Source organism: Liolophura sinensis, chromosome 6 (assembly GCF_032854445.1).
Source record: "Liolophura sinensis isolate JHLJ2023 chromosome 6, CUHK_Ljap_v2, whole genome shotgun sequence".
Classification (NCBI taxonomy): Eukaryota; Metazoa; Mollusca; class Polyplacophora; order Chitonida; family Chitonidae; genus Liolophura; species Liolophura sinensis.
This window is the reverse complement of record NC_088300.1, coordinates 51,852,658-51,865,493: the sequence shown is the minus strand read 5'-3', so window position 1 is coordinate 51,865,493 and position 12,836 is coordinate 51,852,658. Positions and strand designations below refer to the sequence as shown.

At 39.2% G+C, this 12,836-nt stretch overlaps 1 protein-coding gene across 1 annotated transcript in view; it reads left to right on the top strand.

Moving 5' to 3' along the window:
* LOC135467327 (uncharacterized) overlaps positions 1-10,966 on the top strand; it is a 30,029-nt gene extending 19,063 nt beyond the window's left edge. Inside the window, exons 4-7 of the mRNA XM_064745096.1 lie at positions 435-768; positions 3,517-3,727; positions 5,887-6,084; positions 8,568-10,966. Coding sequence (XP_064601166.1) covers positions 435-768; positions 3,517-3,727; positions 5,887-6,084; positions 8,568-8,852 — 1,028 coding nt within the window. The 3' untranslated portion in view covers positions 8,853-10,966. The remainder of the gene's footprint in view (positions 1-434; positions 769-3,516; positions 3,728-5,886; positions 6,085-8,567) is intronic.
* The last annotated feature ends 1,870 nt before the right edge of the window (positions 10,967-12,836 follow it).

The window sequence follows — 12,836 nt, the reverse complement described above, 5'->3', positions numbered from 1 at the left end:
CACTATGATTAATAAGGTGGTACTGTTCTCATTGCATATTAGTACTGTTGACCAGGTGAACTAGAGATGTGTACAGTGTATATATGTGTATATGTTGGATTGTTACATGTGTACCTGAATGTGCATTAATACTACAGTGTGCTACTATGTTATAGTTTGTGACTGGGTGAGTTAAATTCTTAAAATTGTCTTCAGAAATATACAGTGGCAAATGAAAAATGATTTATTATCTTTTTATTATCAGGTTTCCTCAGATAAAATTCTGATTGTTATACTTAGCAGAAGAGAAAAATGTACACCAATTCTTAAATGCTGTCAAAGTTTTATTAGTGTGTATTAGAAACTTAATTAAATGTACGAAGTTCTCGTACTTTTCTTAATTCTGGATTACTACCAGAAAATCAGTCTAAAATGTGGTTTTTCTTATATTTCAGGACTGACCAAACTACGTAGCAACTGTAGCGTCCGCTTTTGCAGGAGAAATGAATGTGTGCTGGACTGTTACAACAACAATGACATGATCAACCCTGGTTTAAAGATGGCAGCAAACATGGAAGATAGCCTTCAAACATGTGAAGTAATTGTCTCTGACAGTGTTCTTGGTAACGATTCGAACAGTGTTGTGTTGATGTCAGAATCTCACCCACAGAATGAGAAAACAGATATGAGCGGTTTGAGGAGGGAAACTCAAAATGTCTGCCTCGAACTCGAGAAGGCGAAAGAGTCTATTAAACTGCTGCGGGATCGAGAGAGACAACTCAGGGACAGGTCAGTGACATTTGTCATTCTTAAACATTACCCACTGTCATTGTTCGTGGGGCCTTGGTGACCAGAAACGATTGATGCTCACCTGGCCATTTTCACACCTTCACATCCATTCCAGACCACTAGTCTTCCACCAGTATTGGCATGCAGGACAATACGTTACATATGGGAAAAGTTTGTCATTACCTTGCTAGAGGTTGATTTACCCCAGACGCACCACTCTTCCTCTTCTCATAAAACTGATCGCCATTGAATAAATGAAACATTCTTGGGTAAAAGATTAAATATGTATATTTATTTATTTGTTAGTTTTTTAATGTAGTACCCTAGAAATTTTCACTTCCTTTGATGGCGTTGAGATGACATTAAAAAAGGTAATTTAAATATATATAAACATTACCCAGTTAGTAGAATTATTTGTTGGGGGGGGGGGGCTCCGTGGCTCAGTTGGTTAGTGCGCCAGAGCAGCGTGATAACCCAGCAGTCTCTCACCAATGCGGTCACAGTGAGTTCAAGTCCAGCTCATGCTGGTTTCCTCTCTGGCCTTGCGTGGCAAGGTCTGCCACCAACCTGCGGATGGTCGTGGGTTCCCCGCGGGCTCTGCCCGGTTTCCACCCACCATAATGCTGGTCGCCTTCGTATAAGTGAAATATTCTTGAGTACGGCATAAAACACCAAGCACATAAATAAATAAATAAATATTTGTTGGGGTTTGTATATCTGGTCCGTACAGGTACATATGTGTACTCAAAGCAGTGAAATTAGATGTAACTCTGTATTTATGAACACGTCAGTGATGATTAGGCAAATATGGTTGAATCTTTGAATTAAATTGTAATCAAATGTAAAGGTCATCTTCAGAAGATATTTCTATGATTTTATATTCACATACAGTATAAATATAATTTTGTGTCTATATTTAAATATACTATAATTTTTAGTTCTTTGACATACAATGAGGTAGTGCCAGCTCCCAAATTGACCGCAGTTAGGCTAATAAACCTAAACTTGATTCTTACTGTTCATTATACATTTATGCATGTACATGTTCAGTAGGTGAAGTTTTATAAATAGAAGTATAAATATTCCTTCTCCTAGTATTAGCACTTAATCCACATTATAACAGAAAAAAGTCATGAATTTAATTAATGCACCTGTTTAAAGCACATCTGAAAATATTGCAGTGTATGACAGATACATGCAGCTGCTGCCTAAATATATACATGTGCATTCTGTCATTTTCAAGAACAAAGGCCATGTCTTTGAATATTTGCATTCAAAACATATCTGTCACATTCTGTAAATAAAGTGAAGTGAAGTTCTTATTGGTAGGCTGCTGTTAGACAAGCAAAACATGGGTAAAACTATTGTCATGTACATGGATATACTAACTGGTTTTATTTTTAGGTGTTTATTCTAAACTCAGAAGCTTTGTGTGAAGCTGGTTTGTCAGCAGCTGGTTAGACTAGTGGTATGCTGAAAGTAAATACCAGAATATGTGTAAAAGGCTGGGAAGCATGGGTCAACCCTGTAGGACAGCATGTCATCAGTGGAAGTCTAGGTACACATAGCCATGTTTATTTTTACCTCCTGCTGTTTATTATGCCATGACCAGGCTATAATTGTCACTGGGGAGAAAGAAAAGATGAGGGGGTTAATAAAGGGCTCTTGTTTGTGTGGAACCTTTTAACACAATGTAATAAGGCCTAGGAAAATGACTCTCAAAAGGAATAGATAAGTGAAAGCACGGAGTGACAAAACTGGCTGACCGCTTCTAGATAATAGAGAGGTCAGAGTGTTGTCTACAAGATCAGCAATCAGCTGGAGGCAATTGTCTTTCTCAGGTGACAGGCGGGGTTTTCAACATTAAACACAGGTAACTCTTCCCACATTAAGGGTTATTAGGCTGAAAGTCTGTAAACCGTGTCAGCACACATGGGAAGAGTGTTGCTGGAGGTTGTAGGGGATAAGTCTTATGAGCAAGTGTGTTTGGCAATGTGATGTTATAGCTAAATGTCCAGGATGTTTTCCAGGTAAAGTCTTGGTTTAATTGCAGTGATAACTTTGAATTCTGGAGAATGTGTTGTTGTCAGATCTTGTTGTACGGGGGTTCTAAATAGATTTTATCGCAGAAAGATACATGAGCGTGCAATTCAATGGGTTTATGTGATTTTGAGGCATTTTGGATTTTTGTTAACTAAATCATGATAGGAAGATCTGAAGCAGGAGGGGTAAATGGATATTTGGATAATGTTAATGAAGCACTAGTTAATGTTTAAATCATGTATACAGTATGTAAATGTAATGTAATGTATATACTTTTTATATTTGTTTATGCAGGGCATTTGCATTGTCATACTCTTGTCTATTGCTGAGAATCTACCCTATATTGGGGCAGTCTCTGACCCAAGCTAATGCCGTTTATTCTTCATGAAATATGTGAAAATTGCTGAAAAATCTCAAATTCTGGCCTTTACTAGTGTACATGCTTAACATTGTTCAATCTTTTTTTCTGTTTTCAGTTTCTTGATTGCAAGTCTTTGGCTTCTTTCAGAGAGAGTTTCTTGTTCATTTATTTGCATTCACCAGTTATATGGTATACTGTTGAGGTTTTATTCCTAGTTTGAAATACCTACTGGTATCCAAATTTGTGAGCAGTATTTGTCCCTCCAGCATTTATGCATTATGTTACGTGTGAATACCGGTTTACAATATTATAGTCATGTGCTTATACTTCTGGCTGTGTTACAGGTTGTCTGATCAGGCTCAGAAGCTGTTCCACATGTCCAATACCCGTTTTGAGGACCTGAGTTTGGGCGACAAACGCCCCACAGCGTTAATCAGTAAATATGGCGATCTGTACTCGCAGGGTCGGGTGGATGCCCTGGACGCACTAGATGCTTTGGAGGAACTAGCAGGACTGGATGATCTCAAAGGGAAGCTACTCTTCTCTGTCATAGTAGTAAGTATTGCATTTGTTGTTATCGAGTGAAAGTAAGTGAGAAAATCCGAAAGTCTTTGCCTTGTGTGCCTGTGTGTGGTTAAACATTAATGTATTGTTGAACATTAACCTATATAACTGCAGTAATACATGTACTTTGCGGAAGACTAAGAACATGCACCACAAATGTCCATTTCATTCACCAAATAATGTAATATCCACATGAATGACGTGACTGAATGGCGTGAAGATTCACCACTTTAGGCAGTCTTTCTTTTATCACCAACAGCCCTTCCCAGCTTATAACTCTCACAGTCACCCCCTCCGCTTCCCCATCCTTGATCCCTGGTGAACTCTGTGTTAGGGCCTAATCCTGTGGTTTGTGTGGGTTTGTTTGAATCCACTCACACCTTGTATGAGAATTTTCGGGTGTGGAAGGCTTGAAATCTGAACTACAACATATTTACTCATATTTGTATTATAAAACGGCATAAATCTTACAGCATTTTCCAGCATATCACTACAAACCAATGGCTGCAGAGTGGGTGCCATTACAGCCAATAATACCACCTATCTATACTCATCTCAAGTACTCGTATGGGTTTTTCAGCATTGAATGTCTAATAATTCAGCATGCTTGGGGCTAGTGGTCAGTTTAATCACATACTGATGGACAGATGATGTCCTGCAAAGATGCCGAACAGGCACTTATTGTTTCATAGCTAATCAACTCAAAATTATGAAGTGTAATGTCAAACCAGCATGTAAGCCATTTTCAGGCCCTCTCAGCTGTTATGCATTACTTCATGATCTCTGCAATGTTTTAGTAGTTAAGTTACTTGCCGAGTATCTAAGAATTTGTTTGTTATTTAAATTGTTCTGGAACAAAAAAAAACAGATATTGTATAAGCATTTATAAAATGTTATCATGTTCTGTGTTGTCTGTTATATATGATTTTAAACTTTATTTACGCATGCAGAACTCGAGCTTAAATTGTTTTACACCTGTAATATGTCGATCCATCTTATATTCAGGTAGAAATCTGCTGACTTTATACTAAAGAGTTATCTGGTGTAGATGTATTTCTTTATAATGTAGAGCAATAATTTTATAGCAGTAATGTTCAAGAGGCATGGTTGCAGCGTTTTAGAAGTCTCAGAGAAAGGGGACAGTTTGGCATTTGTCAGATCTTATCTGTGACCATCATGCCTTCCCAAACAGCCGAGCTGAGAGTCTGATCCATTGTGCATAATGTGCTATATCCTCAACAAGAGTTATTCACTTTCTGTCTGTATTTATGGCTATATATTATGTGAAGAGAATTGGGTTTGTGTTACATTTCGGGTAAAGGTAAAAAAGAGAAAAGTTTAGACCTTTTCATTATTGAGATGCTCAAATTTTATGTTGAAATCCAGTTCAATTTGACTTGTCCATGTAGGGCTTTTTATTGGCAGGTTTCTAGGTATGGTCCTTGTGGTTTTCCATCAGCGTGATGGACATCTGTCAGAGTGATGGGCATCCATCAGGATGATGGGCATCCGTCAGCATGATTGGAATCCATCAGTGCGATGGACATCCATCAGTGCAATGGGCATCTGTCAGTGTGGTGGACATCCGTCTGTGCGATGGACATCCGTCCTTGCAATGGACATCCATCGGTATTATGGACATCCATCAGCGTGGTGGGCATCCATCGGTGCTATGGAGATCCATCAGTGCCATGGAGATCCATCTGTGTCGTGGACATCCATCGTTGCCATGGAGATCCATCGGTGCCATGGAGATCCATCGGTGTCATGGACATCCATCGGTGCCATGGACATCCATCGGTGTCATGGAGATCCATCGGTGTCATGGACATCCATCGGTGCCATGGACATCCATCGGTGCCATGGACATCCATCGGTGCCATGGAGATCCATCATTGTCGTGGACATCCATCGGTGCCATGGACATCCATCGGTGTCATGGACATCCATCGGTGCCATGGACATCCATCGGTGTCATGGACATCATATGTACATCATGTATATCATGAATCCTTAATAAATAAAAAAGGCCCTTGCATGGTTGAAGATGCTTTTATGTCAGTGACTTAAAAAAGGTAATGTCTGCAGGGTACCTGTTGTGATGAGAGTAACAAGTATAAAACATACATGTACATGTCTTTTCTCTTCAGCTCGCTTTTCGATCTTGCCAGCACACATGGAAGGATTTGCGTTCAAAGATCAGACAACTGTTACAACTTCCAAGCCCAGCGGAAAACAATAACAAAGACACTGTGCCCATTAGTTCGGTTTCCAAGGAGATGGAGTTGTACCTTGACCAGTATTTTTGTCAGACCGTAGACAGGTTTGATGTCTCCAAAAATGTTCAGGTAAATAAAAATGGGGAAAAAATTGTGGGCAGCAGAGAACATGAACTGTTTTTAAAAGGATGCATTTTTAATTAAGATTTCAGAATCATGTTTGATGCATGATAATCAACTCACTCCCTGTCATTTCTTTCCCATAGAAAGTAGAAAGTATTTCTTTCTTGTACAGTATACAGGTATCATTTTAAAATTCTGATGTAATGGGAGAATAAAACATGATAATTAAAACTAAAACAAACAAACAAAAAACAAACTGTATATAATGCATTCAAAGTTGAATATTCTGCATCTTTTTACTATTTTTTACTCTACATGAAGTTTGAATGCTGAATGTTTTAACTAACACATACGGCATTTATTTGCCTTTAAAAATTGCACTTTCTGGGTGGAAAGGTTTGGTGAATACCAGGGATGAGAGATACCTGAATTGTAATCCACAAATCCTCATACTTGTTATACATGTACCTGCATGATTACATCATCATCTGATTAAAAATGTTGTCAGATATCTTATACATCACCTGGTAGTGCTCTTAACAAGACAGTTACGTACTTGTTCTCTGTTGTTGGGTTGCTTGGGGGGGGGGGGGGGTGGAGAGAGAGAGAGGTGGGGGCAATCTTGTAATGTTGTGACGGGTACACCCTGACTTCCTTCCTGTCTCATGACATTACACTCAAACCCACTTTACCATAGATATTATTCACCTATAAAAAATTCTAATAATATTTCTGGCTAGCAAAGACTAAAGTGACATATTATGTGCATGGGAAACAGAAAGGCTGATGTACTTGAAATGTGAGAAAAAATATGTTCATAGCCTACAAGGACATGACCACAACCAGGTTTTTAATGCCATGCTTTAAGATTTAATAGTTTTGTTTATAAATTAGATTATGACTTGTTTTTGTGATCTTACCTCATAGTCTTGTTAGATCAGCTAAAAAAGCATACAATTATAAAAGTTTTGATCAAGATTGGGAGTAAAGATATATTTCGGCGATGCTTGAGAAAAATATGTCGGTTATTTTGTGGTACTTCTCATTTGTTGACAACTAAATTTGGGTTTAATTTTTTTAAGTTTGTTGATCCTATGATATGCCAGTATCACTTAATATGTTTTCTTATCGCTGCTTTGATAAGATATCTTAACTCATTGATTGGCTAAAAACATGATAAAATATTTGCTATACCCTAATTCTTATAATTGTGGGGACACCTAGTCTGCTCTGGTTAACCAATAAATGATGAAATATTTTTTTGGGGCTTCATGTACCATAATTCTTCTAATTTTTGGGACCCTGGTCTGCCTTTTTAGCCAATAAATGATAAAAAAAATTTTTGGCTTGCTTTGCTGTAATTCTTCTAATTTTGGGGACACCTGGTCTGCTTTTTTTTAGCCAATATACATGTAATTTTAGCAGGAATATTTAGTTTCTTTTTTCACTTGGTTAGACCATCTAATGGATAACATATTCATATCTCTACTTTTCAAAAAAGTGGGAGAGAAGTGGAATTCTTTGCTTTCAGCACTAATAATATCTGTCCCAAAACTTAGAAGAATTAGGGTACAGTGCTTACACTGGATGTGTCAATCCACTCACCCAGCTTTTTCCTTTTATCCAGATCTATGTTAAACAAATCAGTTTTCTTCAGATACATTCATTTATAAAACTTTTAAGCTTGTTATAAAGGGTGATCCAGCGATCTTGAATCTTTCAGTGTAAACCACTATTTATGTACCAACCCATGAAGTTTAGTAAGGGAGTGTCACAATATTTCTGATGAAGTCTTAACATGTGAAATATAGAAGATAATAAGATGGAAGAAAAGCCTGGGTGTAAGTCTGTGTTTACCAATGAGGTAATGTGTGGGAATTCTGCTCTGAAGAACAGCCACAAACCAGAAAGTTTGTCAGATATCTGGGGTAGTGCAGAGGTTTCCTCCTGATTCTGTCTAGTTTCCTTCGGATGCTGGCTGGGGGGTTTAATCTTCTCATATGCCTTCCTTTTGTTACATAGGTTATATACTTGTATTCTTAAATATCAAATGAAATGATGATTAAATAACTAAACAATAAGGCTTTACAAGAGCACAACCTTGACCACCACTACATTGTTAGTGTACAAATCTCCAAATACAAAGAGACAATACTCTGCATTTGTGTCCTAAATTACAGTGGTGAAGACGTGTTCAAGTAATTTGTGGATGTGGTTCTTGATTCATATCATTATGAAAAGTTAATAAATTGGTGTTTGACCCAAGGCTAAACTTTGCACAAACTTTTAGCCAGATCTGTTCATAATTTTCCCATTATGTTGCCGTCACTTAAACAGGTAGATAAACAGATACCTTTAAAAAACAAAACTTTTGTGGCAGTAATAGGTAATAAGTAAAATGTATAACATAATTTCTTTTTATATTAACATCAATATTAAAATATGTACTATGTTGGATGATTATCTGTGTTTTCTCTGGCGTCTTGCAGGAGGTCACATCTCAGATCCACGGAACTCTGTTTGATTATCCAAGCCTGGCTGATTGTGAAGGGCTGAACAAATACATTAAAGACTCTGTGCAGCTGGCCTGGGCCCTGACAGTACAAAATCCCCAGTTTGTTCTGCAGTATGACTCCAAGGCTTTCCACCCTCACTACCACACCCGTTTTGCGGAGTCTGACCCCGAGAACACTGAGATCTCAGCGGTGATCTGGCCAGCTCTGCTGGAGGGAGAGGACGGGGCATGTGTTCAGAAGGGGGTCGTCATCACGTAAGCTAATCAGAATAGTCAGAGCTACGAAACTAAGAGACAGAGGACTTACTGGACAATGCATGGCAGGATTGTCATGTGTACTTGACAATAGTGAACTTCTGCTAAGTGTTGTGATCTTACTTCAGTAAAAGCAAACAGGAAGGAAGTGCAGTGATGGAGATTATATGAAATCTGTTTGCATTTCAAAGAAAATGCAAAAGGCAGTCATGCAGATTGTATGAATGCTGTCTACAAGACCACCAAGAAAAGAAGAAAAATTAATAGATAACAACACATGTAGACATAGTGTTGTGCCAGTAATATAGAGTTTCTGTGATATTCACCGGTTAGGACTGGTGGACATGAGAATTGTACATGGAACAAAGAAAAACACACATGTAAGAACTTAACTTGTCAAGGGATGTGCATCAAGGTTTTAATTGCAGCTTGAATTTTGAAGTCTAAAGATATTGGGCACAATCTTTTCAAGTGCTAAACTTTGAATTCTCAATCCTTGTATTTCTGACTCTGTGTGATTGAGCATCGTTGAATGTTACAGTATACGTACACAATAGTTGCGACTTTTAGCCAGACTGGTGCCTTGAAATCATGCAAGCCTATTGGAATTTATTTACACAAAGACAGTTGAACTCCAAGTTTGTCCTCTCAGATGTTAAATCTTGTTTTAAATCTCCATCAAGTTTTTGTTCCTTAAATGTATTTGTGCAGCTTGCCTCAGTGTCGAGAACAGAAGTCTGATTTATTTTCGAGTTTCGGTATGTATCCTGTGTAATCAGATTTCTTGCTTTTAGGCTGACCGAAGGAAGGTTTGGGTTCTATGCATGCACATATAACATATTCAGTCCGTTAATACAGACTTATTTATCACCCACTAATTTGGATTTTGATTGATGCATGCAACTAAAACATAGAAGAAGAAGATTGAGTCACATAAATATTGTGTATAAAAATTGAATTTTTAATTCTTTTTTCACAAATGTTCCTCAGCCGTATGTGGGAAGGTGTGCCAGCAACCTATGGATGGTCCTAGGTTCCCCCCGGCACTGCCCGGTTACCTCCCACCATAATGCTGGCCGCTGTCGTATAAGTGGAATATTCTTGAGTACAGCGTAAAACACCAATCAAATAAATGAATAAATAAACAAATGTTTGTTTGACATGGGGAGAGCATGATTTGGATAGGAGTTAATCTGTGGTTGTGATACTGCATCCGCATGAATATCTCAATCACCACACAAGTCTAATGTCTCATATAGTTTTTATAACATACCTGGAGAATTGTATTGTCAACATGACATTTTATAATCAAAAATATGTTTGTTTAAAGCCACTTTTCAGTTCGTTCTTCTCTTGTGAAAGGCTGTGTCTCCTCAGTTGATTTGATTGTTAATAACATTTGACAAAGTGGGATAGTTTACATTATTTTTGTATATTGCATTAACAATTCATATTGACCTACTGCATGTTTCATGGTAGATTCTAAGTTATTTTTACATGTTCAGACAAGTGCAGAGTTTGCATATGCAAATATGAAGATGGAGATGTGATAACTATTTTTAAAGACCTGCTACACTACTGGTACTATATGTTATTGTTACAAATCTTTATCCATTGCAAATGTTAAAACTAAGTCGTCTATACATGTTACAGATGTCAAAAATAAGTAATCTATACATTTTACAGGTATTAAAACTGAGTCATATATTGGCATTATAAATGTTAAAACTAAGTCATCTATACACGTTACAGATGTTAAACGTGAGCCATTTTTAGGTTTAACAAATGCCAAAACTAAGTCAAAGAATTGTTGTAAATTTTGATAGACCTACATGCTGACAAGTCTAGTGGCATTGATAATAATGCATATAATGTTCACTTGGCACTAACCTTCGTTTTCATTGTCTAGATTCATTTCTCTGCTATCATTGAGATTATCAAATTATCATTACTTACAATAACTTGGTCATTACTTTTTATGGTTTCTTAGACTGTTTCTGTGAATCACAGACTGTGCTAAACTTGATATTCAGATTTGCAACATAAGAAGACCAATTGTTTTTCTTGTTTTTTGGTTAATTGAGTCAGATAAAAATAAAAAGTCCAAGTCTAGTTCATTGATGGATTGAATGCCTGTTATAGCCTACAGTTTTTTGACTGAACTTCAGTCACACCCAAGAGTCAGCGAATGCATTCTGGTCACAACCACCGTTACTGAGTGAATAAGGTCATATTCACAGTCTTTGAGACCGCTCAGTATCGTGATGGTTACATTGTCGGGAAACCTGGGATCAAACCTGGGCTGGGTCATACCAAAGACTTTGAATGGTACTTTTTGCTGTCAGTGCTCAGCACTGAGAAGTTAAAGCAAGGAGACATGACTGGTTGGCCATGTGTCAGTATAATGTGACTGGGTGGGGTGTCATTTCCGGTGTCGTCGCCATGATACTTTAGTAACAGCAAGAATTTACCCTGCCCCAAGAAGACACAGTATATACTTGTGTGCACACACCTGATGCTCCGTGTTGTCATATGGAAATTATTACTTACAACTCAAAGCCAAAGGTACACATACACAGGCAGTGAGTGAATACTGGTCATGCTCGCAGCCAGTGAGAGAATACGGGTCATGCTCACAGCCAGTGAGAGAATACTGGTCATGCTCACAGCCAGTGAGAGAATACGGGTCATGCTCATAAGCGGGGCGAGAATACTGGTCATGCTCACAGCCAGTGAGAGAATACTGGTCATGCTCACAGCCAGTGAGAGAATACGGGTCATGCTCATAAGCGGGGCGAGAATACGGGTCATGCTCGCAGCCAGTGAGAGAATACGGGTCATGCTCACAGCCAGTGAGAGAATACGGGTCATGCTCACAGCCAGTGAGAGAATACTGGTCATGCTCATAGGCGGTGCGAGAATACTGGTCATGCTCATAAGCGGTGCGAGAATACTGGTCATGCTCGCAGCCAGTGAGAGAATCCTGGTCATGCTCACAGCCAGTGAGAGAATACTGGTCATGCTCACAGCCAGTGAGAGAATACTGGTCATGCTCACAGCCAGTGAGAGAATACGGGTCATGCTCATAAGCGGGGCGAGAATACTGGTCATGCTCACAGCCAGTGAGAGAATACTGGTCATGCTCATAAGCGGGGCGAGAATACTGGTCATGCTCACAGCCAGTGAGAGAATACTGGTCATGCTCACAGCCAGTGAGAGAATACTGGTCATGCTCACAGCCAGTGAGAGAATACTGGTCATGCTCACAGCCAGTGAGAGAATACTGGCCATGCTCACAGCCAGTGCGAGAATACTGGTCATGCTCACAGCCAGTGAGAGAATACTGGCCATGCTCACAGCCAGTGAGAGAATACTGGTCATGCTCATAAGCGGGGCGAGAATACTGGTCATGCTCACAGCCAGTGAGAGAATACTGGTCATGCTCACAGCCAGTGAGAGAATACAGGTCATGCTCACAGCCAGTGAGAGAATACTGGTCATGCTCATAGGCGGTGTGAGAATACTGGTCATGCTCACAGCCAGTGAGAGAATACTGGTCATGCTCACAGCCAGTGAGAGAATACTGGTCATGCTCATAGGCGGTGCGAGAATACTGGTCATGCTCACAGCCAGTGAGAGAATACAGGTCATGCTCACAGCCAGTGAGAGAATACTGGTCATGCTCACAGCCAGTGAGAGAATACTGGTCATGCTCACAGCCAGTGAGAGAATACTGGCCATGCTCACAGCCAGTGAGTGAATACTGGCCATGCTCACAGCCAGTGAGAGAATACTGGTCATGCTCATAAGCGGGGCGAGAATACTGGTCATGCTCACAGCCAGTGAGAGAATACTGGTCATGCTCACAGCCAGTGAGAGAATACTGGTCATGCTCACAGCCAGTGAGAGAATACTGGTCATGCTCATAGGCGGTGCGAGAATACTGGTCATGCTCACAGCCAGTGAGAGAGTACTGGTCATGCTCATA